General features: G+C 43.0%; 2 protein-coding genes and 1 long non-coding RNA gene across 4 annotated transcripts; 2 read left to right on the top strand and 1 right to left on the bottom strand.

Moving 5' to 3' along the window:
* The first annotated feature begins 8,995 nt into the window (after window positions 1–8,995).
* On the top strand, window positions 8,996–12,660 carry LOC101783223 (protein kinase G11A). 2 transcript variants are annotated; one of them, XM_004965200.2, is made up of 3 exons: window positions 8,996–9,270; window positions 10,145–11,173; window positions 11,571–12,660. In XM_004965200.2, exons 2-3 carry the CDS (start codon window positions 10,278–10,280, stop codon window positions 12,439–12,441), a joined length of 1,767 nt encoding a protein of 588 aa, XP_004965257.1. In that variant the 5' UTR covers window positions 8,996–9,270; window positions 10,145–10,277; the 3' UTR covers window positions 12,442–12,660. The 2 variants fall into 2 exon arrangements, with proteins under 2 accessions (XP_004965257.1, XP_004965256.1); XM_004965199.3 differs by lacking the exon at window positions 8,996–9,270 and adding an exon at window positions 9,278–10,061.
* A 3,142-nt stretch (window positions 12,661–15,802) lies between these two features.
* On the top strand, window positions 15,803–20,946 carry LOC105914310. The gene is made up of 3 exons (XR_001163906.2): window positions 15,803–17,016; window positions 19,350–19,490; window positions 19,686–20,946. It is a non-coding gene; the product is annotated as an uncharacterized LOC105914310 (long non-coding RNA).
* Window positions 19,134–21,775, bottom strand: LOC101782821 (U-box domain-containing protein 35). Its single transcript, XM_004965198.4, has 4 exons — window positions 21,152–21,775; window positions 19,857–19,975; window positions 19,639–19,754; window positions 19,134–19,540 (listed from the first exon to the last, which is right to left on the bottom strand). Exons 1-4 carry the CDS (start codon window positions 21,504–21,506, stop codon window positions 19,252–19,254), a joined length of 879 nt encoding a protein of 292 aa, XP_004965255.1. The 5' UTR covers window positions 21,507–21,775; the 3' UTR covers window positions 19,134–19,251.
* Window positions 21,776–23,471: the final 1,696 nt, after the last annotated feature.

Genomic DNA, 23,471 nt, shown 5'->3' with positions numbered 1-23,471 from the left:
GGCGTTGAGTGGGCTCGGAGGCATGCGGGGGGGCATGCGGGAGGGGCCGACGGGCGGCGCGCCAGGGCCGGCGAGGCGGGCCGTACGGGACCGGTGCCCGAGCGTCGCACGGGACCCGAGGCGCACGGGCCCAGGCGGCCGGTGGTCGTGGCGCCAGGAGGAGTGACGGCAGGGAGTGAATGCACCGGGGAGGGGGGGCGGCCGGAGGAGTGGCGCCAGGAGGAGTGGCTCCGGGTGCCAGGGAGAAGAAAGGAGGAGAGAGAAGAAGGAAGGAGGAAGAAGAAAGAAGAAAAGAAAGGAGAAGGAAAAGAAAGAAAAAGAAAAAGGGAGGGGGAAAGAGAAAGGAAAAAAAGGGGGAACCGACGGTGTTCGCGGCACGCGGTCGGAGCACGCGCGCGGCGTCTGACGACGGCACGCGGCGGAAAATACGGGCACGGATAAAATGATGGAGGTCGGCTTGGGTGCCGGGACGGCGAAATCGCCGGGAAGATTTTTGATTTCCGGGTGCTCAGCGGTAAAAAGATTTTAAAAGCGATTTTTTTTAACGGGTGAGTTTAGTTGGTGATTTCCGCGGATGTTACAAAAATGTCCCTCCCATTGGATAGCTGGTAATTAGCTACTTTTACCACCATGTCATTCCAAGCACTCAACTTATCCCCACTTGGAGCCCTTCAAAAAGAGATATTCAGTGGCGTTTGGTTAATAACATCTGCCACCGTATTGTGGGGATAATGGGTAATATATATATAGGCTAGAGTATTGCTCTTTAAGTGGTTTGGGGCCTACCCAAGTATCTTCCCAAAATCTAGTTTGTGAACCATCTGTTATTTTGAAGGTCCCAAATTGAAGAAAATCGTCTCTAGCTTTTAAAAGACCTTTCCAAAAATGTGAGTCTCTAGGTTTAATTCTAACATGTGACAAACACTTCGAACTCAGATATTTATTTCTGAGCAAGATCTGCCAAGCTCCTTCTTCATTGAGTAGTTTCAATAACCATTTACTCAGAAGGCATCTATTTTTAATCAATAGATTTGTTATGCCCAAACCCCCTTGATCCTTGGAACGATACAGGATCTCCTATTTATCTAGGCGATATTTCTGTTTATCATTATTGCTTTGCCAAAGAACCTAGATATATAAAAATCTAGTCTTTTAAGGACACCTTTTGGGATTTCAAAAAATGACATCACGAACATGGGGGATACTTAGGACTGAATTCAATAAAACCAATCTACCTCCATAAGATAAATGCTTGGCCTTCCAAGTACTTAGTTTACATTTGAATCTATCATCAATTACACCCCAGTCCGCATTACAGAGATTACAGTGGTGCATTGGGATTCCTAAGTACTTGAAGGGTAGAGCCCCTAAATCGCATCCAAACAGTTCAGTGTATTCTTTCTCATATTGTTTGGCCTCCCCATAACAAAAGATTTCACTCTTATGGAAGTAATTGTTCAAAGACACAGAGCAGTAATTTCATAGACACAGAGTAGTAATTTCATATTTTTAGCTTGCTCCAAATCATGGTCCATGAACAAAATTGTATCATCTGCATACTACATAATAGACAACTCTTTCGTCCACAAGGTGAGGAATGACCCCTCTAATTTGACCATCTTCCTTTGCCCTCTTAATTAATACAGAGAGCATGTCTGCCACAATATTGAATAAGATGGGTGACGTAGGATCGCCTTGCCTGAGACCTTTTTTTTGTTTGGAAGTAGTGCCCAATGTCATCATTAACTTTGATGCCCACACTTCCTCTTGAAACAAATTTTTCAATCCATGTACACCATTGTTGACTAAACCCTTAATTCGAAGAGTTCGGAGAAAACACCTTTTTACTTTATCGTAGGCCTTTTCAAAGTTAATTTTGAGTATTACCCCATAAAGTTTCTTTGTGTGTAACTCATGAACGGTTTCATGTAATATCACTACTCCTTCCATGATATTCTAACCTGGCATGAATGCTGTTTGGGAAGGTCGAACCATATTGCTAGCCACTCCCATGAGCCTATTTGTAGCAACTTTAGTGAAAATTTTAAAGCTTACAGAAAGTAGGCAGACGGGTCTATATTGTTGTATCTTTATTACCTCATTTATTTTTGGAAGTAGGGTGATTACTACAAAGTTGAGACTATAAAGAGGGAGGCACTCTTCAAAAAAATCTATGAAGAGCGCCATTAGATTCGATTTTATGATATCCCAGAAAACCTGATAAAATTCTGCTGGAAAACCATCTGGGCAATGTGATTTATTATGTTCCATTTGGAATACTGCCTCTTTTACCTCTTTCTCTGCGAATGGTGTTGTGAGGAAATTATTTTTCTCCTCTAAAACCTGAGGTATATCTTGATTCTGATGTTCCACCAGGCTAAAGTTATTATGCTCTAGTGGACCAAATAGACCCTTATAATAGTTTGTGATATATACTTTTAATCAGCATCACCCACTATAACTCCATCTTCCTGTTCTAATTTGAAAGTATGTTGTTTTCTATGTTTGCCATTAGTAACCAAGTGGAAATTTTGGGTGTTATCATCACCTTCCAAGAGGTTTTTGGTTTTTCTCTCTCATACTACTTGATCTCTTCTTCTCTCAACAGGTGAACTAATCGTTCATTGAGATAGCGTTTCGTATTTAAGTCATGGCTAGAGAGCCTATTCATTTCTGACTTTTTATCTAGGTCATCAATCATTGCCACTAAATTTTCTTTTCTTTTTTATTCTGGCCTATAAAATTTTTGGCCCAAGCTCTCAGAAGTTACCGAAGAGACCTTATTTTATTCTGCCATTTGTTTATAGCAGCGTCTCCTCTAGATTCTGCTTGCCATTATTGGCAATCAATTCATAAAAGCCATCTCTTATTAGCCAGCCACGTTCAAATTTAAACAAAGTTTGTGACCTATTATGGGAAGACGTACCCGTGCTCAATAATAAAGGTGTGCGGTCTGAATTACTCCTGTCTCTTGCCTGAACTGTTGTGAGAGGATAATTTTATTCCCACTCAGTACTAACCAATACTCTATCTAGTTCTTCAAAGGTTGGGTCATCCCCACTCCTCGCCCAAGTATACTGGCGACCAGACATTTCAATTTCCTTGAGATCTAGAGACTGAATGACCATGTTAAAAAGATCTGGCCATTTTGCATAAAAATTATCTTTATTTTTATCCTCAGGACGACGCATAATATTGAAATCTCCACCAATTATGAAAGGCATACGAATGAGCCATCTCTATTAAGAATTTTTCTTTGTCATGTTGTTGTGCAGGTCCATACACTGCGAACAAAGCCCATTTGAAACCATCTTTTTTTATTACGAAGAGTGAATTTCACATAAAAATTCCCCTCATCTATGGCTCCAATATCAAACACCGTTAGATCAATACCAAAGAGAATATTCCACCGAATCGTCCAGGCGGTGCCATGCAATACCAAATATATTCTTTACCACCGCATAATTTTTTAAGGGTCATATCTGGGAATTGGTCCCGACCTGTTTTCATGAGGGCAATAAAATCAAGCTGCTCCTCTTTAACCGTATCTTCTAGCCGAGAGGCAGAAGACCCCTTTCATTTGGAACTTAGCTCAAACGGTGTTATGGATTCTTTGGAAGCCGCCCCCTTTAGTTTAATTTCCTAGAGTTGAATTTTTTTCCTGCGGGGTAGCAATGAGATCAGTACAAATCTGATGATACCCTTCCTCATGCATATTTTCAGCAAAACATTGATTGAGTTGTGCGTCTAATCTGTCATCGTCATCCTCGTTCAGGTTAATCTTAGGAGAGACTTATTGTTAGGCGACACTTTAAACCTATCAATTTCTATGTTCTTTATAGAAGTGACAGCAGATAGAATAATACTATCATTGCTACCCAAAGAAACACCCAGGTTTGCAATTCTAGAAGTAATGGTTGAATCTGAAATAGATGGAAAAGACCAAGAATTACCTGGCTCCATAGAATTCTTTTTCGTCACCAAGTTCATTGCCTTCTCCATCACTTTGACATCACCCGAAGCCGATGCCCGCTTGCTTGACCTTTTCCTCACTTGATTGCCTCCGGATGCAGCTGTTAGCTTAATCTCCTCAATTCCAATGACAATGTCTAATGCTTGTAGAGCCTCTGCCATTGCTACATTTGAAAGGTTTGCACGGATGCCATTTTTTTTTTTTTTTGACAATGCTCGTAACATATGACGAGGCAGCTCACAAAAATTTGGGCTAGCTGTTGATGTATTCCCCAGCACCTGACCCAATTCAGGGGTATCCAGGACGAGATTGTGTCCTGCTCCCTCAAACTGTGTATCTGCATCTTTATTTGCCATTTCATTGTTTACATTAGCCACCAGATCACCAGGCACACGAGATCTCTTGATGTCGTCTGATTCGACAACAGGCTCAGGGTCACAGCCTGCAAACATAGTGGCCACTTGCTCTGGGTCTGCACTTGCCAGCGGAGCGGTGCCATGCCGATCACTAATTTCCGCCAGCGCGTGTGCGGGAGACGTACCCTGCGCAGTGACCGGAGGTGATCCGCTACAGCCGTCCGACTTCGATGCCAATACCTCTGTGACATCGGCTCCATTGTCCTCACTGCCCGCACACAGGTCCAAACTGCTCGACGCACCCAACAGTACATTTTAGATAGGACGCTCGGTCTATGTTGGAGGCAGCAATTATCGATCGCCTTGGGCAGAAAAATGGTAACGCTCAATTGCTCATCCATGTGTAGCAAGGTCAGGAAAAGTTTAGTCCTTGCTGAACATGGCTCCAGTCCGCTGGCTAGAAGGGGCACCCCCTCCTCTTTGCTAATTTTATCCCCACTGGGTGAAGCTCTCGCAGATCAAGCTCAACCCCGGTGGTGAAGCTCACCTGCATCTTGCCCACCATCAGAGTGGCTCGACCTCGCCCCGCCGATGAAAGCTCCCATAGCTCGAACTCATGCCCCCGCCCGATGAAGTTCACTTGCATCTTGCCACAGCCGGAGCATCTCAACCTCGCGTTACTGGTGAACCTCAGCTCATCCATATCAGTATATCACGCCACCTCTGGAGAAGCACAAGCTTGTGGAGGTGATGGAACTCGCCGCATACGTACACTCCCTCTCCCCCAACTCATTCATGCAGCTCGAGGCCCTGTTGCCGTTTTTCAGTCTTGGTTCATAAACGAGGAAAAATGGAGCGACATGAGATGGAAGATTAAAGGGTGGATCAGAGCACTGAATGAGCCACTAAAATTGTGAGTCTTGTGACCATCTACCGGCACTTACGACATAGATAATAATTCGCTAAATACATATGTGGTTTTTTTGAAAATAAAAAACCTTAGTTAGGTCTTGTTGGACGCCACTTCATCAAAATATGTACAATTAATGAGCTAATGATTGGATTGTTGTAGTCGTGTGAGGCGTTGCCCAAAATCAATGTGCCAGCACTGTAGCATACTGTAGTGTTTCGTTTGTATTTGTGAATTATTGTCCAAATTTGGACTAATTAGGCTCAAAAGATTCGTCTCGCAAAGTACAACTAAACTATGCAATTAGTTTTTGATTTCGTCTACATTCAGGGCCTTGTTTAGTTCCCCCAAAATCCCAACTTTGGTACTATGCAAAAAGAAGATTCCCCATCACATCAAACTTGCGGTACATGCATGGAGTACTAAATTTAGACGAAATTAAAAACTAATTGCACAGTTTTGTTGTACTTTGCGAGACGAACCTTTTGAGCCTAATTAGTCAATGTTTGGACAATAATTCACAAATACAAACGAAACACTACAGTATGCTACAGTGCTGGCACAGTGATTTTGGTTGTCCAAAATCGGGCAACTAAACAGGATCCAGTACTCCATGCATGTACCGTAAGTTTGATGTGATGGAGAATCTTCTTTTTGCATAGTGCCAAAGTTGAAATTTTAGGTAACTGAGGCTTGAGTTTAATGGCCGCAATCATACTTTTTCAAAGTGCGATGGCTACTAAAACACGCTAACAAATATAATGGCCGCTCGTGCATTTTTACTCTTCTCAATTTGAGGAAAGATGAGTACGATAATTAGCCCTATACGACTAGTCTGAGACCAACCCAGTTGAGAGTATGGGACTAATGAGAGTGATCAATCACCATACACCGTGTTATTAAACTACTACTACGAAATGCCACAAATATGAATGAATACAATCTGTTATTCTCTTAGTCTGTGTTGTTAGCTGCATACTACCGGAGTATGTCCTGCATCCATAGCCACAATTTTCGGCACCTGCAAGCAGATCCAAAATTCTTATGGGAGTATTTGACAAATAGGAGCTTACACATCCATGGATTTCAGTACATGTGAACTTTTAAGTTTTTTTTTTTGAAAAGTGAACTTTTAAGTTTTGATGAAACGTTCGGGCTCCACAATTTAAAAAATTTATGAATTTGAACCGGTACTTTGAACTAGGAGTATAAAAATGCCATCAGGCAACGGGAACTGAACAGTAAATAAAGAAACCAGAATGCTGAATGGGAGCGTGTGGCTGCACCTGCACAGTACTTGGTCCATGCGGCCAAATTAGGGTTCAACGCATTCGGACAGGGAACAGTAAAAAAATCTATCAACGGGCCGTGCTGTTACCTGAGCCGCTGCCTCGGTTCCGCTGCCCTGCTGCCGTTCGTATGGGCTCAGTCACAGTCAGGGAACGGTGTACCTGGACAACGCTTTGCTGAATTTTTTGCAGGTACAAATGAAACGACTGCATTGCAAATGATATAAACCGACGACCAGGAAATCCGACAGGATCAGGCCGTTTGTCGATGAAATCGATTTGTTACTCAAGGACAAACGACTGGATTTTGCTGCCGCAGTCGTTTCATTTTTACTAGTGAAGATACCCGTGCACGTGGCATGGGTTTATAAAAAAACATAATAAATATAAAATTGATTAGAATTTATTATTATTTATGGTATCAAATAGAAAAATGGTAAACAAATAAAGCTATTATCATTTAGATAAAAAAATGTTCCAAATAAATTAACATTTTAAAAAAAATCCAATTACGTTATTAGTAAACTGAAAATAAGTAACCTGGAATCACACAAATATAATTCCCATGTTCCATATGGATGAAGTAAACTGCGATATGTCCGACCAACAAAACCTAACTCTGCTACTATGTCAACCTCAGATCCATGAGATTGTGCCATAGCAAGCTAAAAAGACACGAAAGCATCATGTAGCAGCAAATGACTCTCTTTGAAGTAATGGGCTGGGGGATGAATTTGGCCTAGGGAGGAGGGCACCTTTTATATACCAGATAGAGATCGGAAAGGAAAGTATCCATACTTCAATCAATCAAAAGATCCAATCAATAAATTAATTTGATTGATAGGGTTATTGGCTCATAATTTGAAGGGTTTCAACATAATTGGAAGGAACTCGATGTGATTGGTGATCTAATTGTTCCAGTTTGACCATGATGGATCGTCAATCAATCAATCAATTTGATTGGTGGGACAATAGGCTCGTAATTGGAAAGGTCTCGATATAATAAGAAAGGATTCAATGTGATTGGTGATTTAGTTGCTCTGGATTAACTATGATTGATAGTCAATCAATCAATTCATTTGATTAATGCGGACTGTGTGCTCATAATTGGAAGAGTTTTGACGTAATTGGAAGGGATTTCGTGTGATTAGTGATTGATTATTTCAGAGGTTTGAATTGGAAGGTCCTAAGCAAGTAAAAAACATGCAGTGATAAAAATTGTAAATATTAGACGCGATAGGTGGGAGTGCTGGGAATATTTCGTCTCCCATTACCTTCGTCAACCATTTTGATCTGATTTGGCCTAACAAGTGTACCCTATGTGAGAGATACCTGGGTATAATTGTGAGTGGGAATCGACCTCAATTTGCTCATTCTTTATAGCATAGAAAAAAAGAAAAAGATTTCGGTTATTGTACTTGTACTGACGGGAAGGTTGAACCCTTGAAGGCAGCCAGGCATTAGGGATGGATTCGTGTCGAATACGCATGGAATCAAATTCGAATAGTACTATTTAGCACATTTTAATTCGAATTCGAATATGAATATGAATATTTATCAAATACAAATACAAAACGAATAGTTCGCATTCATGATTAGCATTCAGACACTTGCTCCACTTATAACATAGCGTTATAACGAGTATCGATGGTTTTATAATTGATCAAAAATCATGTTACATGTAGGGAGTAAATTATGAGAATAGTACATAATAGATATCTTATTAAAAATAAAATATTAATTGATAAATAATTAAATATATCAAAATAAATATAAAAATAAGTATTTTCATACATATATATCATTTAATAATAAAAAATAAGTTCATTAATACATTTAAATCATTCATTTAGTAAATAATATAATGTATTTAAATTTAACATTATTAGTCATATTAAAATTAATTAAACTCTATCATTGTATATCACTAGTAATATTAGGTTATCATAATTAGTCATTGTCAAAAAAAAGAAATGGTTAAGGATTTGTCATATAGATAATTTTTTTAATAGTTTAAATGGTGTAAATAATTATTTTATTAGTAATATTAAAATTAACATTATTTATAATTAGTATTTAGTAATATAAATAAATTTTAGGTGGCTTCATTGGGTACTTTTTATTTTGCGGATACTGATAATATCGGATATTTCACATTTTTATCGAATACAAATATGAAATTGAATAGATAAAAACGCTTAAAATCGAATCCAGATACATCCATTTGACATCCGCATTAAAAATGAATACGAATACGGATAACCATATTAACTTTTTTTTAGCGTACACGAAATCAAATAATTTGGATTTAGACGTCCATATCCATCCCTACGGGCCATGTCATTTCGGGACAAACAAGTGAGAGTGACGAGAGGAGACCACGTCAGCTGGAGGCCGCCAAACATTTGAGACGGGATCGAATCATTGCGCGCAGGATCTCTGAACGAATCCACAGCAGTTTGAGAGAGAGAGAGAGAGAGAGCTGTGGCCTTTCGGAACTTGGCACGTCGCCCTTCTTCCTCTCCCTGTCCCGTGTTCGGTCACCACCCTGCTCCTACACTTCGCCCACGCACTGCGCCCCTGCACGCATGACGCGGCGCGGCAGCCCACGGGAGATCCTCGGTCAAATGCGACCCTGACATCGATCCTCCTACGTCGTGTGTCACCAGTCACCACCGCTCACCGGACTCCGCCTCTCCGATTGGTTCGTGGATTCGTCTCGGACGCCGTAGATACATTTTGGTGAGAAATTTCTTCTCCCGTCCGGCTCTTTCACTGGGATTCGCCCCCCATTTTTCGATTCGTTTTTCTTTCCCCCCTTGCTGTTCTTGCAATGCGATTCCACCGCTCCATAGATCTGCGTCTCCTGGACGGGTTCGTGCCTCCCTCCTTTCCTTTCCTCCCTCCGTACGATACGAACTGCAAAGATTTTCGCGCCCCAGCATTTCGCAGAAAGAAGAAAAGGTGTCCTCCGCTTTCGGGCCGTTCTTTGATTTCTCGCTTTCGTTCCTCACCCCTTTCCGCCAACAAAAGCTCCTCTTGATGTGACTGGAGCCATAAACGCACCCCTTGCCGCGCCAAAGGGGTGCACCATTGATCTGCAGGCCTCTCTGCCTACGTGTTTCACCGGCGGCATTGCGCCGGCAGGAAACTACGCAAAGGGCTAATTCTGGTGTGGGTGGTGGCGGATGGGAGCCACCGTGCTCCCCTTTTGAGTGGAAAAGATGGCGCCCTTGACAGGACAAGCCATCTTTGCTGATCCCTAGCGCTTTGTTTATTCGCGGTGTGGGGGGACTGCTGGATCTGTAGGATATATGATTGCGGTTAGTGGGAGGTTGGGCAGGCTCGGCAGTTTATTAAGGCCATATGAGTCAGCCATCAACCGGCATTTTTCAGTTTGGGGGTTGAACTCTGCAACTGCAAGTGTGGGTGAACAGTGTGCTCCAGGTTGTGAGAGCTGAGAAATCTCTATGTGTTGGAGGGTGGACGGATATGAGTTGGAGGTTATTTCTTGATTTCGCTCTGGGTATTAGGTTGGTGTTTTCTTTTTTGCCCATGGACTTTATTAATTTCTGTTTTTTATGTCTACTCATTGAATCTTTGTTCTTCTACGCAGATTTTTCTGAATCGAAGGCTGCAATTCAGTTATCCAGTGCTGTGCCAAGCTTGAATCTTTGATTGAACTGTGCTTGTAGAAGATTTTTTGTATTCTGTGGTCTGATTCAGGGTATAATTTTGTTTGAGATACAATGGCTACAGAGGTATTGCCTCAAGCACCCCCAGCAGTCCCAGACATTCAAACTCTGAAGCTGCATTCTCAGATTGGTTCCTCTTTGGAGTCTGCTAGGCTGAATCAACCCAGCGCATCGGTGCCAAGAAGGCTGCCTGAAATAGATAGCGAGAGCAAACCAAGTTCTGAAGTGGAGTCCAAGGAGCAGAAACCAAACCACCTGCCAAATGAGCCAGTTGATCGTACTACTTTGAACAAGATTTTTGGAGAAATGCAAGATAAAATGGTTTCAGAGTGCCCTGTGGTTGAAGAGAAGAAAGTTGTGGACCATGATAATACGGGTAGAAGCTTGAAACCATCTTCAACATTGGATAAGGAGTGTAGTCTAGCAAAGGCAAATGAAAGTGGCAGGCTTATCAAAAGATCTGAGACAGGAGAAAGAGAAATCAGTAGCAGATACAGACCAAGCAATAGCAGTGATATCAGTGATGAGAGCTTGTGTAGCAGCATCAGTAGCATCACCAAGCCTCATAAGGCAAATGATTCGCGCTGGGAGGCAATCCAGATGATCAGGACCAGAGATGGTATCCTTGGGCTGAGCCATTTTAAGTTGTTGAGGAAGCTAGGCTGCGGTGACATTGGCAGTGTGTATCTTTCAGAATTGAGTGGAACAAAGAGCTATTTTGCAATGAAGGTCATGGACAAGGCATCGCTTGCAAGTCGAAAAAAGTTGCTTCGATCCCAGACTGAGAAGGATATCTTGCAGTGCCTGGACCACCCCTTTCTTCCTACATTGTATACCCACTTTGAGACTGATAAATTCTCATGTCTGGTTATGGAGTTTTGCCCTGGGGGAGACATGCATACACTTCGGCAAAGGCAGCGTGGCAAGTATTTTCCAGAACAAGCTGTCAAGTACGTCTGATTTATTATGTTTTACCCCCATGCAGATGATAGATAGGTGGTGTAGAGGACACAATATGGTTTATTTTGAGTAACTTGTGGAGGAATATGGTCTCTGTGTTATCCACTTGGCTGCATAAGCTTGTCTAGTCAGATAACAAGAAATAAGCATCTGCAAAGATAAAATGCATGACTAGGAATTGATATAGTTCATTAATTTACTGCAGCTTACATTCATATGCCTTACTAAAGGCACCAGACAGCATGGAACAAACCCAATATATTATTATTCTTGGACTTGTCTATTTTGCAACTTATTTATTTATTATGCTAAGTTAAGTCTGTAGTACTTGTTCTTGCTGCAGTATTGAGCTGCTTTACTTATATTACATTTGCTTGTGAATTGCAGATTCTATGTAGCTGAAATTCTCCTTGCGTTGGAGTACTTGCACATGCTCGGTATCATATATCGTGATCTCAAGCCGGAAAATATCCTTATCCGAGAGGATGGACACATCATGCTTACCGACTTCGACCTCTCCCTTCGCTGTGCAGTGAGCCCAACGCTGATCAGGTCGTCTAACCCTGATGCAGAATCACTTAGAAAGAACCAAGCACACAGTGCTCAACAAGCTTGTGTCAAACCATCCTGCATGATGCAGCCATCATGTACAGCTCCCACGACATGCTTTGGCCCACGTCTCTTCTCTAAGTCGAAGAAAGATCGAAAACCAAAGCCTGAAGTTGTCAACCAGGTCAGCCCATGGCCTGAGCTTATAGCAGAACCTAGTGATGCAAGATCAATGTCATTTGTCGGTACACATGAGTACTTGGCACCCGAAATTATCAAAGGTGATGGTCATGGTAGTGCTGTTGACTGGTGGACCTTTGGCATATTCTTATATGAGCTTCTGTTTGGAAAAACACCATTCAAAGGCTCAGGCAACCGGGCCACACTGTTCAATGTCATTGGGCAGCCGCTACGTTTCCCTGAGTACCCAGTTGTGAGCTTCCCAGCCAGGGATCTAATAAGGGGCCTTCTTGCCAAGGAGCCCCAACAACGATTGGGTTATAAGCGTGGTGCAACAGAGATAAAACAGCACCCGTTTTTTGAGGGTGTGAATTGGGCATTGATACGCTGTGCGAGCCCTCCAGAGGTACCTCGGCCTTTTGAGATTGGGAAGCCCCCGAAGCAGCCTGCGTCAACCTCGGAGTCTGCTGCTTCTGCTGGTGCTTCCCAGAAAGGTTCTGATAACTATTTAGAGTTTGGGTTCTTTTAAGGGAATAGGATGATTTTGCTCTTGTTTGTAGCAATTGGATAAAGTAGGATCTTTGCATCTGTGTGTTTGCAGATGAGTAGTAGGCAGATTTTTGTCCCTGTGAAATTGTTTCTGTTCTTTCAAATTGAACAATTAGTGTTCAGATTTCTGTTCAACAACTCTTGTAGTGCAGCAGAAATTCCAATTTTAGTTCTATGCAGCTTATATTTGTCATTCAAATTCCCACAGTAATTATTTTTTTCATGGAAGCATTTGATTTTAAAGTTGTAGCTGCTCGACCATTCAATTGTCTTTTGTTGTATATATTTGCTGGATGCATTATAGTGTGCTTGCTATTAATTACATTATGTGACGAATCTTTGCTGAGTAGTGATTGATTGAAGTACCGTCCCGAATAAACTAATACTGCAGATCAATTTGCACTTCCTTGTTTTGGCACAGATGACTTAATATACTTGTCTTCACAGAAGTTGCATTCGTATAGTCATATCTCAGTAAATATCATGGAATCATCCTAATCCTTAAATAGCAGATGCAGCAAAAATGTACGCTAGTATGTTGATATTTGCCATAATGTCCCATGTCCCTTCCCATAATCAGGTTTGTTTCTATGATGTTTCTCTTCTCTCTTTCCCACCTCTTTTATTACTTGGTCTTTTGTCCACATGAGAATGTGTGCCATTATTCTGGCTGTACTGAGAAGTGGTATATTTCTTGTATTTGATATTCGGAGCTGCTAAAATTACTAAGCTTTTGTCAGGGAAATTATACTCTTCTTCATGTGTCTGTTACGTTCACTTTCATGTGTTTTCTAACTTTTTCTGTCATCAGGTACAACTCGTTGTTTCACTAAACAAAACTCTTCAATCACAAGAAGAATCAGCGAAATGCTGAAAAGTTTCCACATATACAGAACATCTATTTGTATACAGTAAATCATTAACTTCACAAACAAAAACAGTGGAAAAAATGTTAATATCAAACTTATGCTGTTCAATCATGATGCAATTACCATGTACTAGTATCTGAAAAGCCAAAAATCATAACAAGAAGCATTTCAAAAACTTTGTGTTCTTTCTTTCTTTGGGTTCACTGTCTTTTCCATCACCATTTGCAGCTGTGATATCATTATTTGGTGCATATGATGGTGGTGTTGGGTTGCCGGATCGGCTCTTGTTTACAGGAGAATATGATAGTGGTGGTGTTGGATCAGCAATTGCCTCAGTTGTCACCTCTTGCCATCGCAGATGATCTTGACTTCACAACAGAGAGGTGCACTCTTCTTTGTCCTGCTGTTGTGTTTCCTCTCTTCAGCTTCCTGTGTTCATAGCAGCAGGTAAGGAATTTGTATTTCTGTCGATTCCATGCTGCATGGTATAGACCTTACCACACATTGGACTTTGAAATTTCCAGTACTAGCTGCTTTATGTGCAGGACAGTAACAAAGTTTGAGGATTGTGCTAGCGATTTGGTTGCTTTCGATGAGGTAAACATTGATGGTAGAATGAATATAAAGAATGACTTTAATGTTGTCCTACAGCTACAGATTATTACCTATAAATATGATCAGAACTCAGAGCTGTCCAAGAATTGGTCCAGCTGCGTACCTGAAATTTGTGGCACTGCTCTAGGAATTTCTGCTGCATCTCTTGCCTCTTGGATCTCTCTTGGTTCAAATAAGTTTCAATATGCTTTGGGCTCGCTTGGATCTTAGGCATCATTCCTTCAGAAATCGGAAGGCTAGGTATGTCCGCTTTCGCGCAATATATGCCTTATACTGTTTAGAGCTTTAGATGCAACAAACATTCAGAAAGCTCCACTACCCAGGCCTTGACTGTAGACCTTCAGAAACTTTTCCCTTTTTACTTTTCCTTGAGGTTGCTGAACGACATGAAAGTCTATTTTCATGAAGTAGTATAGTGATTGTGTCGAAGATTAGCAACTGGCAGAATGGAATCCTACTGTGCTGATTTTTTTCACACTTCAGTGGCAGTCTAACATACATCACATCACATACTAGTTTACGCCCTACGCTACCTGGCATCTCACAAATCTATTTTTTCGCATCCTGTATGGTACAAATATCTTTCTATCATTCGCTTCTTAGAGCTCTCAAAGGCTGTACATGATCTTTGAGAATAGATTCTGAGAGCCTCGCTGAAGCAAAATTCATGTTTGTTTCCTGATAGTACAATTTCGGTTTCATCCCTGCGCTGATCGAACGGATCAAACTGATTCGCTTCTGTTTGGGAAAACACCATTGAAAGGCTCAGGAAACTGGACAACAGTGTTCAATGCCATTGGTCAGCCAATGTGTTTCTCTTAGTACCATTTTGTGAGCTTCTCAGCCAGAAATAATGGGTCTTCTTGTCAAGGAGCCCCAATAACAATTGAGTATAAGCATGGTGCCTAGAGATAAAACAGCACCCACTTGTTGAAGGTGCGAATCCACAATGATACGCTGTGCAAGCCCTCCAGAGGTGCCAAGGCCTTTTGAGATTGGGAGGGTCTAGAAACAGCCTGTATCGGCATCAGAGACTGCTGCTTCTACTGGTGCTGCCCAGAAAGGTTCCGATAACTTTGGTTTCTTTTAGGAGAATATGACGATTTTTCTTTTCTTTGAATTTGGATAAAGTAGGATCTTTGCATCTATGTGTTTGCAGATGAATGGTAGGTGGATTTTCATTTGTCAACTTGTTTCTGTTCTGTAAAAGTGAACAATTGGATGTTTAAATTTGTGTTCCTCAACAAATTGTACAGTGCATTGGTTAATCTTCCAACGAGTCAAAAATCCTTTGCGTGATATGAATATCTAGTTACTGTTGTATGTAACTTATTTATATTTATCATCTCTCACAGCAACGATGTTTCATATCTGAGTTAATAATGCTCTGTTCTTCGCTGTACGTTCAGTCAATGCATTATAAACTTCATATAATGTGCTCGGTCTGAACCCCACGACTGTGTTTGTTCAAGTAATTCCAAGAACAAACTAATGATGCAGGTCAACCGGCACTTCCATATCTTGGCACTAATGATTTCAAATGCTTATAAGTTGACCAGATATGATGGCAGAACCGGCATTCATATCTCAATATAGCTTATTGGTTTTGTCCGAATCTCTAAACAGCAGATGCCAAAAACAGAATATAGTTATTATATCTATATCTATATCTATATCTATCTATATCTATTATTAAAGCAAGCAACGTCGCTGCTGGACGTCGGCCTTATTTTGCAAAAAAACCCTTGACATTTCGTGAAATCAACCCGCAATCCAATTTTGAAGATAGAGGGGCTTGGGTGGAAAAATGAGGAAAGCGAGGGGGTTATAGGAAAAATCTTCTCCTTCCACGGGAGGCTGGCAGCGACCTTATCTGTTCACTGGCGAAAGAGGGAGATTCCGCGACCTGCGGCCGCTGCTGCCGTCGCCAGCGGCCGAATCCAACCAAATCAGCATGGCTGCGGCGGCGCCAATCCCGGCTCTGCTGGAAGAGCTCGTCAGCGCCGGTCCCGGCTTTGCTAGAAGAGCTCGTCGAGGAGATCCTCCTCCGCCTCCCTCCGGCCAAGCCCGATAGCCTCGTCCGCGCCGCCCTGGCGCCGCCTCATCTCCGGTCGCAGCTTCCGCCGCCGATTCCATGAGTTCCACCGCGCGCCCCCCATGCTCGGCCTCATCTGCAACCGTGTCAACGAGAATTTCTACATCATCTACCTAGCCCGCTTCGTCCCCACCTGCTCCTTCCGCCCACCCCACGCCGACCGCCGTGAGTGGCGCGCGCTCGATGCCACGGCCGCGTCCTCCTCCGCGTCAGGAGCGCGGCCTCCTTCGCGTCAGGAGCTGGGGGCCTCGCCACCTCGTCGTCTGGGACCCTGTGACAGACGAGTGGAGCCAGCTACCCACGGGGCAACTGCTTGCCGACTACTGGAACGTGGCTGTGCTCTGCGTGGCCTGTGGCACTGGCGGCGCCTGTGACCACATCGACTGCCACCACGGACACTTCTTCTTCGTCTTCTTGGGCACCGGTGCCGAGCACATGACATTGTGGGTCTACTCGTCAGAGGCTGGAACCTGGAGTGAGCCGACCTCTGTTGTTCAGTTCCCCAAGTACCATGTCGATGAACCGCCCTCTGCCATTGTTGGGAATGCACTCTATTGACTCAAGCAGGAGAATTCTCAAGTATGATTTGGCCACACGGGAAATCAATGTGCATCTCCAACCTCCTGGGTCCTATAGGACCTGTACCACAATCATGACAGTGGAGGATGGCGGTCTGGGAGTCGCAAGAATGGAAGGGCCCAGACTCCCTGTGGTCAATGGAGGCAAGTCCTGATGGAGGCATGGGATGGGCACAAATCAGTCATTGACCTCCCGAAGTTACTCTCTGTCGATGCAAACTCCATTTGTTCTGATTTTCTTGGCTTTGCTCATGGTGTCGGCGTCATTTTTGTGGGTACAGGTGATGGGCTATTCAGTTTTGATTTAAAGTCTGGCCAGGTGAGGAATGTATGTGAGGCGGCATGCTATTTCAATAGCATCCGTGGCGTTGTTCCCTCTATGAGCTTCCACACTCCAGGTACAGCTTTGCTTGAATTAAAGCTTGAATTATGATTTGTCAATTTTTAGGACTTGTAATGGTCCTGTTGGTAATATGAAAATGTGAAGGATATTATGATAGTACCTATGTTAAAGATTAGTGGGTTTGTAAAGGTGGGAACGTGGGATGGTTGTAAAACTGTGGTATGTCTACTACTGTACTTTTTGTTGGGGTTATTGGCCATTTTCTACACTGCTAGAAATTTCAAGAAATTCATTCATCCATTACACAGTTCTTTCGAACAAATGAGGGTCTTGACAACTTTGGAGCACAGTAAGGTCATTACTCTAGATACCAACTGCCTATTGCCTATGTTTGGTTCTGCACATTGCTTAGCACTTAGCTCTGATTCAGTCCATGTCACTTAATAATGTAAAAGATAGGGATGGTGCTTTATTCGTTTAACAAATAATTATGTTTGTTTTGGGTCCATCCTCTCTTAATACCTCGTGCAAGTGCCGTGTTGCTACGGTAAAAGATCAATTGTGTTTTTCAAACTAATGATATTTTTTATTTCCATCACTAAATTTTTATTCCACTGCGCATTTAATAGAAAACCAAAATAATTTTAACTTAATTATTTCCTTTAACTCAAATACCCATTAAATTAAAATATTTTTTATTCAAACCAGAGAGTTAAATTAATCTCCGATGGCCATCTCTCTCTGAGTGGAATAAAAATTTAGTGATGAAAATAAAAAATATCATTAGTTTGAAAAACACAATTGATCTTTTACCGTAGCAACGCACGAGTATTTTGCTAGTATGCTAAAAAAACAAGTAAGATTTCTGCCCAGTTTTTTTCGTACGTCGGCCCCTAATCCATCGCGATGAAAATCCGGAGAAAAAACGGTGGAAACTGAGCTTCCCGACGTGAAAAATCTGGAGTCCGGGTGGTCTACGAGAAAAATCGGAGTCCAGGCCGTCAGGCCCGCGAACAAAAAAGAAAGTGAAGAAAACCGGCCAGCCTGCCCACCAACCGAGGAAAACCTCTGCTGGAAAAAAAAGGCAAGTAGAAATCCAAAAACATGCACGGGAGGGATCTGATCCATTGACCTCTACCTCCCCAAGAAGCACTTCCACTTCGGCTACAGTTCATTTGTGAATAGAAAATAGATTTTAGCTTATTATACGAGTAATTAAGGAAATCCTAGGCCATCCACCATCACCTGCCATACGTGGCAATGATCATAGCCATTTTCCTTTTGGTACCATGGTAAAAAAATATTCTTAGCTTACAAAGAATATATATCTATACAAGTATTTTTAAAAATTTTCTAGCTATCTATTTAGTTTCCAAACTATAGAAACTGTTTGTTGCTTGAAAAGAATATAGCATTTATGATGAGGAGTCTAATACCTTGTAGAGTAGAAAAATTACACGGGAAGATAAAAATTATCGCAATTGACCAATATCGGTGCAGGCTGATTGTACGCTATGCTATTTGCACTTAATTAGAAACGGATCCACGTCTACTAACGCATGTACGCTATGTTAAGACGATAACGGTGCTTGTTAAGCTGGACTATATGTGAAATGTGGTCGCTCTGTATGGTACAACACTATTTTTCTCTCTAGCAACTCTCTTGCTTAAATAACAAAGGTAGAAACTTAATGAGTATTTGATCGAAAGAAATAATTAAGTCAAAATTATTTTGGTTTTCTAGCAAATGTGCAGACATCCAATCCAATAAGTGCAATAAAATTTTAGTGCTAGGAATAAAAAAATTCCATGATATTAAAAACACAATTGATTTTTACCGTAGCAACGCACGAACATTTTGTTAGTGAATAGATAATGTACTTTTCATTTGGGAGAAAACTGTTGTGTATTTATTACTTGTGCTTGCTATTCTGATCAGGCCAAAATAATAAGATTTCTTTGGTGGGAACATACTCTTTTGGTTTCTACATGTCTTACTATTATCATGTTACCGATGTGTTTTTCAATCTTTGACGATCATGTGCAACTCTTCATTTCATCTCCATCTAAATAAACATATGAGGACCTCTGAAATCACAAAACAATTCAGTGAAATGCAAAAGACTTTAAAATATACATGAAATCTCTTTTTGTACACAATAAATCAATAACTTCTAAAAACAAAAACATTGGCAAAACTTTAATCCCAAACATATATATGCTGTCCAATCGTGACGCAATTACAATGTGCTAGATGTTAAAAGTGACTGAAACAGGAATAAGATGAGAATCAAAACGAGAAACATCTTAAAAACTTTGTGATTTTCTTTCGTTCTCTGCATTCACCATCTTTTTCTTCACCATTTGCATCTGGTTTATCATGATTAGGTGTAGACGACAGTGGCGTCGTGTTGTTAGATCTGCTGTTGTTATCTATAGGAGCAGGTGACAATGGTGGTGTTGGATCAGTAGTCGTCTCTGTCGTCACCTCTTTGCCATCGCAGATGATCTTGACTTCACAGTAGAGAGGTGCGCTCTTTTGTACTTGTCCTGCTATTGTATTTCCTCTCTTCAGCTTCCTGTGTTCATTCCAACAAATTTAGCATAAATTTGCATTAGCGGCTGGCAAACAATTTTATATTTCTGTCAATTCCATGCTGCATGGTATAGACCTTACCGCACATTGGACTTCGAAATTCCCAGCACTAACTGTTTTATGTGCAGGACAGGAACAAGTTCAATGATTGCGTTAGCGATTTGATCGCTCTCGATGAGGTATACATCGACGGTAACCTGAATGTATAAAAAGAATGATATTTGAGTCTTCAATTTCGTCCTACGATTCAAAACTTGTTCAGAGGTCAGAACAGTTAATGAACTGGTCTAGCTGCTCACCTGAAATTTGCGGCACTGATCCAGGAATTTCTGCAGCATCTCTCGCCTCTTCGATCTCTCTTGGTTCAAGTAGGTTTCGATCTGCTCTGGGCTTGCTCGGCTCTTAGGCATCATTCCTACTATTTCAGAAATCGATGGTGTGTCAGGTTCCTCACAAAATACAACTTTTAACTGAATATTGCTTACAGATTGTCGGATGCAAAACATAGACAGTAACACATTCAGAAAATTCAGCTCCTTACAGAAACATATCCATGTTTTTTTTGTTATTTTCACTCTGTAAGTTGCCGAACCTGCTGAAAGTCTATTTTTATCTTGCCAGCGTCATTGTATCTAAAGACTAGAAGCTGGCAGAATGGAATCCTACTGTGGTGGTCTTGTTCACACTTTAGTGGCAGTCTAACATCACAATATACGCCATACGCTACCCGGCATCTCACAAACCTACTTTTTGTGCTTTTGGCATCCTGTATGGACGTATGGTCCCTGGTCCACGTATATTGCTAGCATTCGCTACTTGGAGCTCAAAGGATGCATGTGATCGTTGAGAATTGATTCTACAACTTCCACTGAAGCAAAGATCATGTTTGGTTTAGGAGGCACAGGTCACACCTAACGCATGATGGGTGGCTTTGTTCGTATCTCGGATCCTCTCTACAAGGTCAGCATCAACCGCTTGGAACTTTGCTGTTGCAGCTTTGCGATGGGCCCAAACCCAAAGCATTCTTGGCGCAAAGAGGTTCACAAGCAAGGCTCCAAGGGAAACTCCCGCGCGTGAAGAAGACACCTTTAAGAAAGTCCAAGAACTTGACCTTCGATTCTTCCATCAGCATGGCCATCTAGATTGAAGTAGTACGCGAAAGAGGCAGCTTTCTGGGACCCCGATTAATGGTGACCCGAAGCAAAGACTGAATTGCAACATTGTCCTGTCACTGGTTGTTACGATGGTAGTCCTGATTTGACTCTTAATTCCCAATTTGCCGAGGGAAAGGTTTTTGTTCGAGTTCAGCTCAAGGAACATTAATTGGACAATATTGTGACATTATTGGAATAGTGACTGGTGTTGGCGGGGCTACAAGCCTGATTGTAACCCAAGAATTTCACGGGAAACAGTTTGATCCGATCCGATCCGTTCCTACATGAATCTAGAAAAAAAATTAAAATTCTCGTGTTCCAAACGGCACCATGCGAACTAACGCACAAATCGGATCACCGTTATGATCATGAGTCGAACTAGATGGCGAGGTCAGGGAAATTGAAGCAGATCAGATAAGAGTAGTAGAGGATCGCCTCACATGGGGTGGGGATGCTGGTGACGACGGGGAAGACGTGCACGAGGTAGACGAAGCTCCGGGGCCTGGTGAGCCGGCCCAGCGCCCACGACAGCGCCGCCATGCTGGACCCGCCCTTGCCGACCGCCACGTACACGTCGTCGCCGCCACCGCCGGAGGAGGCCTCGCCGACCGCTGTGGAGACGCCGCCGCCCGCCTGCCGCGCCTCCTCCGGCTCCATCTCCTCTATCTCCCACGTGCCGGCGGCGCCGCCGCCGTTGCTGTTGCTCGGCTGCCCCGCGGCGGCGGCCTCGACGTTGTCGCCGCCGGGACAGCGATCGCCATGATGGTGGATGGCAGCCGCCTCGGCGTCAGCCATCGCGTACGCGCGCCGCGGCGTCACCCACGTACGGTGGCGAGAGAGAGAGAGAGAGAGAGGATGTGAAGACGAGTGGGAGTCGTCGTCGTCCGGCGCCCTCGTGCCAGCGTGTCTTCTTGACGGGGGAAGATATATTTGGTCGACAAGAAATCAAGTGGTGGTGCCCGGATTTTTCTTCTAGTTTGACATTTTCGAGGTGGTATTATTTGTTCTCGTTCGGTCCTGCAGCTAGCAAGCTTATGCTGTGGAATGTGTTGTAGTATTTTTACTGTGGCTAGCTAGAGCGTTAAAATGGATGCTTCTAACTTTTGTCAATCTTTATCACTTCTTTTTTTTTCTTTTGGAAAAGATGTGTTTGGCCACCTACAGAAATGCATGGACATAGTGAGATATATGCCAAGGCTACAGAAATCTTTTCTTTTGGAAAAGATGTGTTTGGCCACCTACAGAAATCTTCATCACTGGGTCACAGGCTATGCTGTATGCCAAGGGAAAATGCTTCGGTTACAGTTTGCAGGGCTCAATGCAAAGTATAACGACACATGACTATTTGATCTTAATTGCACGTACTCTACGTAGATGGTTGCACACGCAGCAGCTAGCGCTGGCCACACAGCAACAATGTTCCCTTCCTTTGATTAGTGTACGTACGGTTGTCCTTGGCATGGTGTGACCGATCAATGGTAAGGCCCGGCCGGGTAGCTTTTCTCCTAGTCCTAGCATAGGGTCAGAGTGAGTGAGTGACTGAATAGCCTCCTAGTCCTAGATAGAGGAGGTCCTTGTTCCTGTAGTCGTAGGACACGATCAGTGAGTGAGCAAGCTAGTAACACCACGCCACCAACTTTTCTCCAGGCATGCAGTAGAAATGAACCGGTGAATTGACTTCGATCTCTTTCTACCAGGAAAAGAAAAGGAAGGGATCGTATGCAAGCTGGTTTATTTCTGACGCCGGGACACGTAGGAAGGAGCAGGGGGGCAGCCAATGTGTCGAGAAGAATAATGGAGCAAATAAATCATGCATTAGGGGCAGGTGAGTGAAGCAGCAGACAAATGCAGGCGTATATAAATTGAAATGGTGGATTATTGGGGAGGGCGTGGACCGGGAGCCGAATATGCTCGAGGATCCTATCCTCCTCGACGGCGCCCGGGTCAAACCCATCACAGCCCTGCTGCGGCATCTTTGAACCGTCCGCCGGCCGGAGACCGACTGGCATCGGCGACTTCGGCGAGGGAGCCGAGAGGAGGATGAGAAGAAGCAAGCGCTGGGGCCTGCCAACAGCCAAGACCTGATGGGCTCTGAGAAATGGGCTTGTTATTCGCACCAGGGTGGAGGACAGGCCCATCAGATACTGGATTGCAGCCCATAGGTTCAAACTTGTTCACCCGGAAAGTCCAACAGGCCCAACTACAACTACGAGGGACTTCACCTCTTAAAACGAACAACTGTTTGAGACTACGTCTGATGGCTGTTTTGTGAAATGACCGTAGAATTTTCTTTTTGTTGAGAACTTATAAAAGTTAATCCAACTGTCAGCACCATCTTGATGAACCAGAACAAAACATTTCGGAAGTGGTTCCCTCTGCAGTACTCTGTAGTACTGCAGAGAAGGCTCATCCACGTTTCAGTCTATCTACCGTTGTTCAGTTGGGCCCAAAAAACAGAGGGGCCCATCCCCATGTATGCGTGTATAGGGTATAGGTAGATAGTGCTGCAGGCCTGCTATGGCTGCTTACGTAGTCCAGTTGGGCCAGACCCATAGGACGGACGAGCACGAGCAGCAGAAATCCTGGACTATTCGCATGCCCTCCGCAGCTCCGCCGAAACGCCGATGGCTGACTCCTCGTTTCCTGTCTCCTCGACTCCTTATCCGTTTTTATGCCTGCCTGATCCAATCTCCAAGCTCCAGAGACTCACCTCCGATGCCTACGAATGCTAGGAGCCACACCGCCAGAGCCAGAGGTGAA

Source organism: Setaria italica, chromosome IV, assembly GCF_000263155.2.
Source record: "Setaria italica strain Yugu1 chromosome IV, Setaria_italica_v2.0, whole genome shotgun sequence".
Taxonomy (NCBI): Eukaryota; Viridiplantae; Streptophyta; class Magnoliopsida; order Poales; family Poaceae; genus Setaria; species Setaria italica.
This window is presented reverse-complemented; position numbering and strand designations above follow the sequence as displayed.

What these genes read in the sequence shown, in the direction of transcription:
- LOC101782821 (XM_004965198.4), bottom strand. Translation starts at nt 21,506, where the DNA reads ATGGCTGACGCCGAGGCGGCTGCCATCCACCATCATGGCGATCGCTGT. An exon ending in ATCAGTGCCGCAAATTTCAG is followed by an intron (nt 19,755 to 19,856) that starts GTGAGCAGCTAG and finishes TTATACATTCAG; the next exon opens with GTTACCGTCGATGTATACCT. An exon ending in ATTTCGAAGTCCAATGTGCG is followed by an intron (nt 19,541 to 19,638) that starts GTAAGGTCTATA and finishes GAATGAACACAG; the next exon opens with GAAGCTGAAGAGAGGAAATA.
- LOC101783223 (XM_004965200.2), top strand. Translation starts at nt 10,278, where the DNA reads ATGGCTACAGAGGTATTGCCTCAAGCACCCCCAGCAGTCCCAGACATT. An exon ending in TTTCCAGAACAAGCTGTCAA is followed by an intron (nt 11,174 to 11,570) that starts GTACGTCTGATT and finishes TGTGAATTGCAG; the next exon opens with ATTCTATGTAGCTGAAATTC.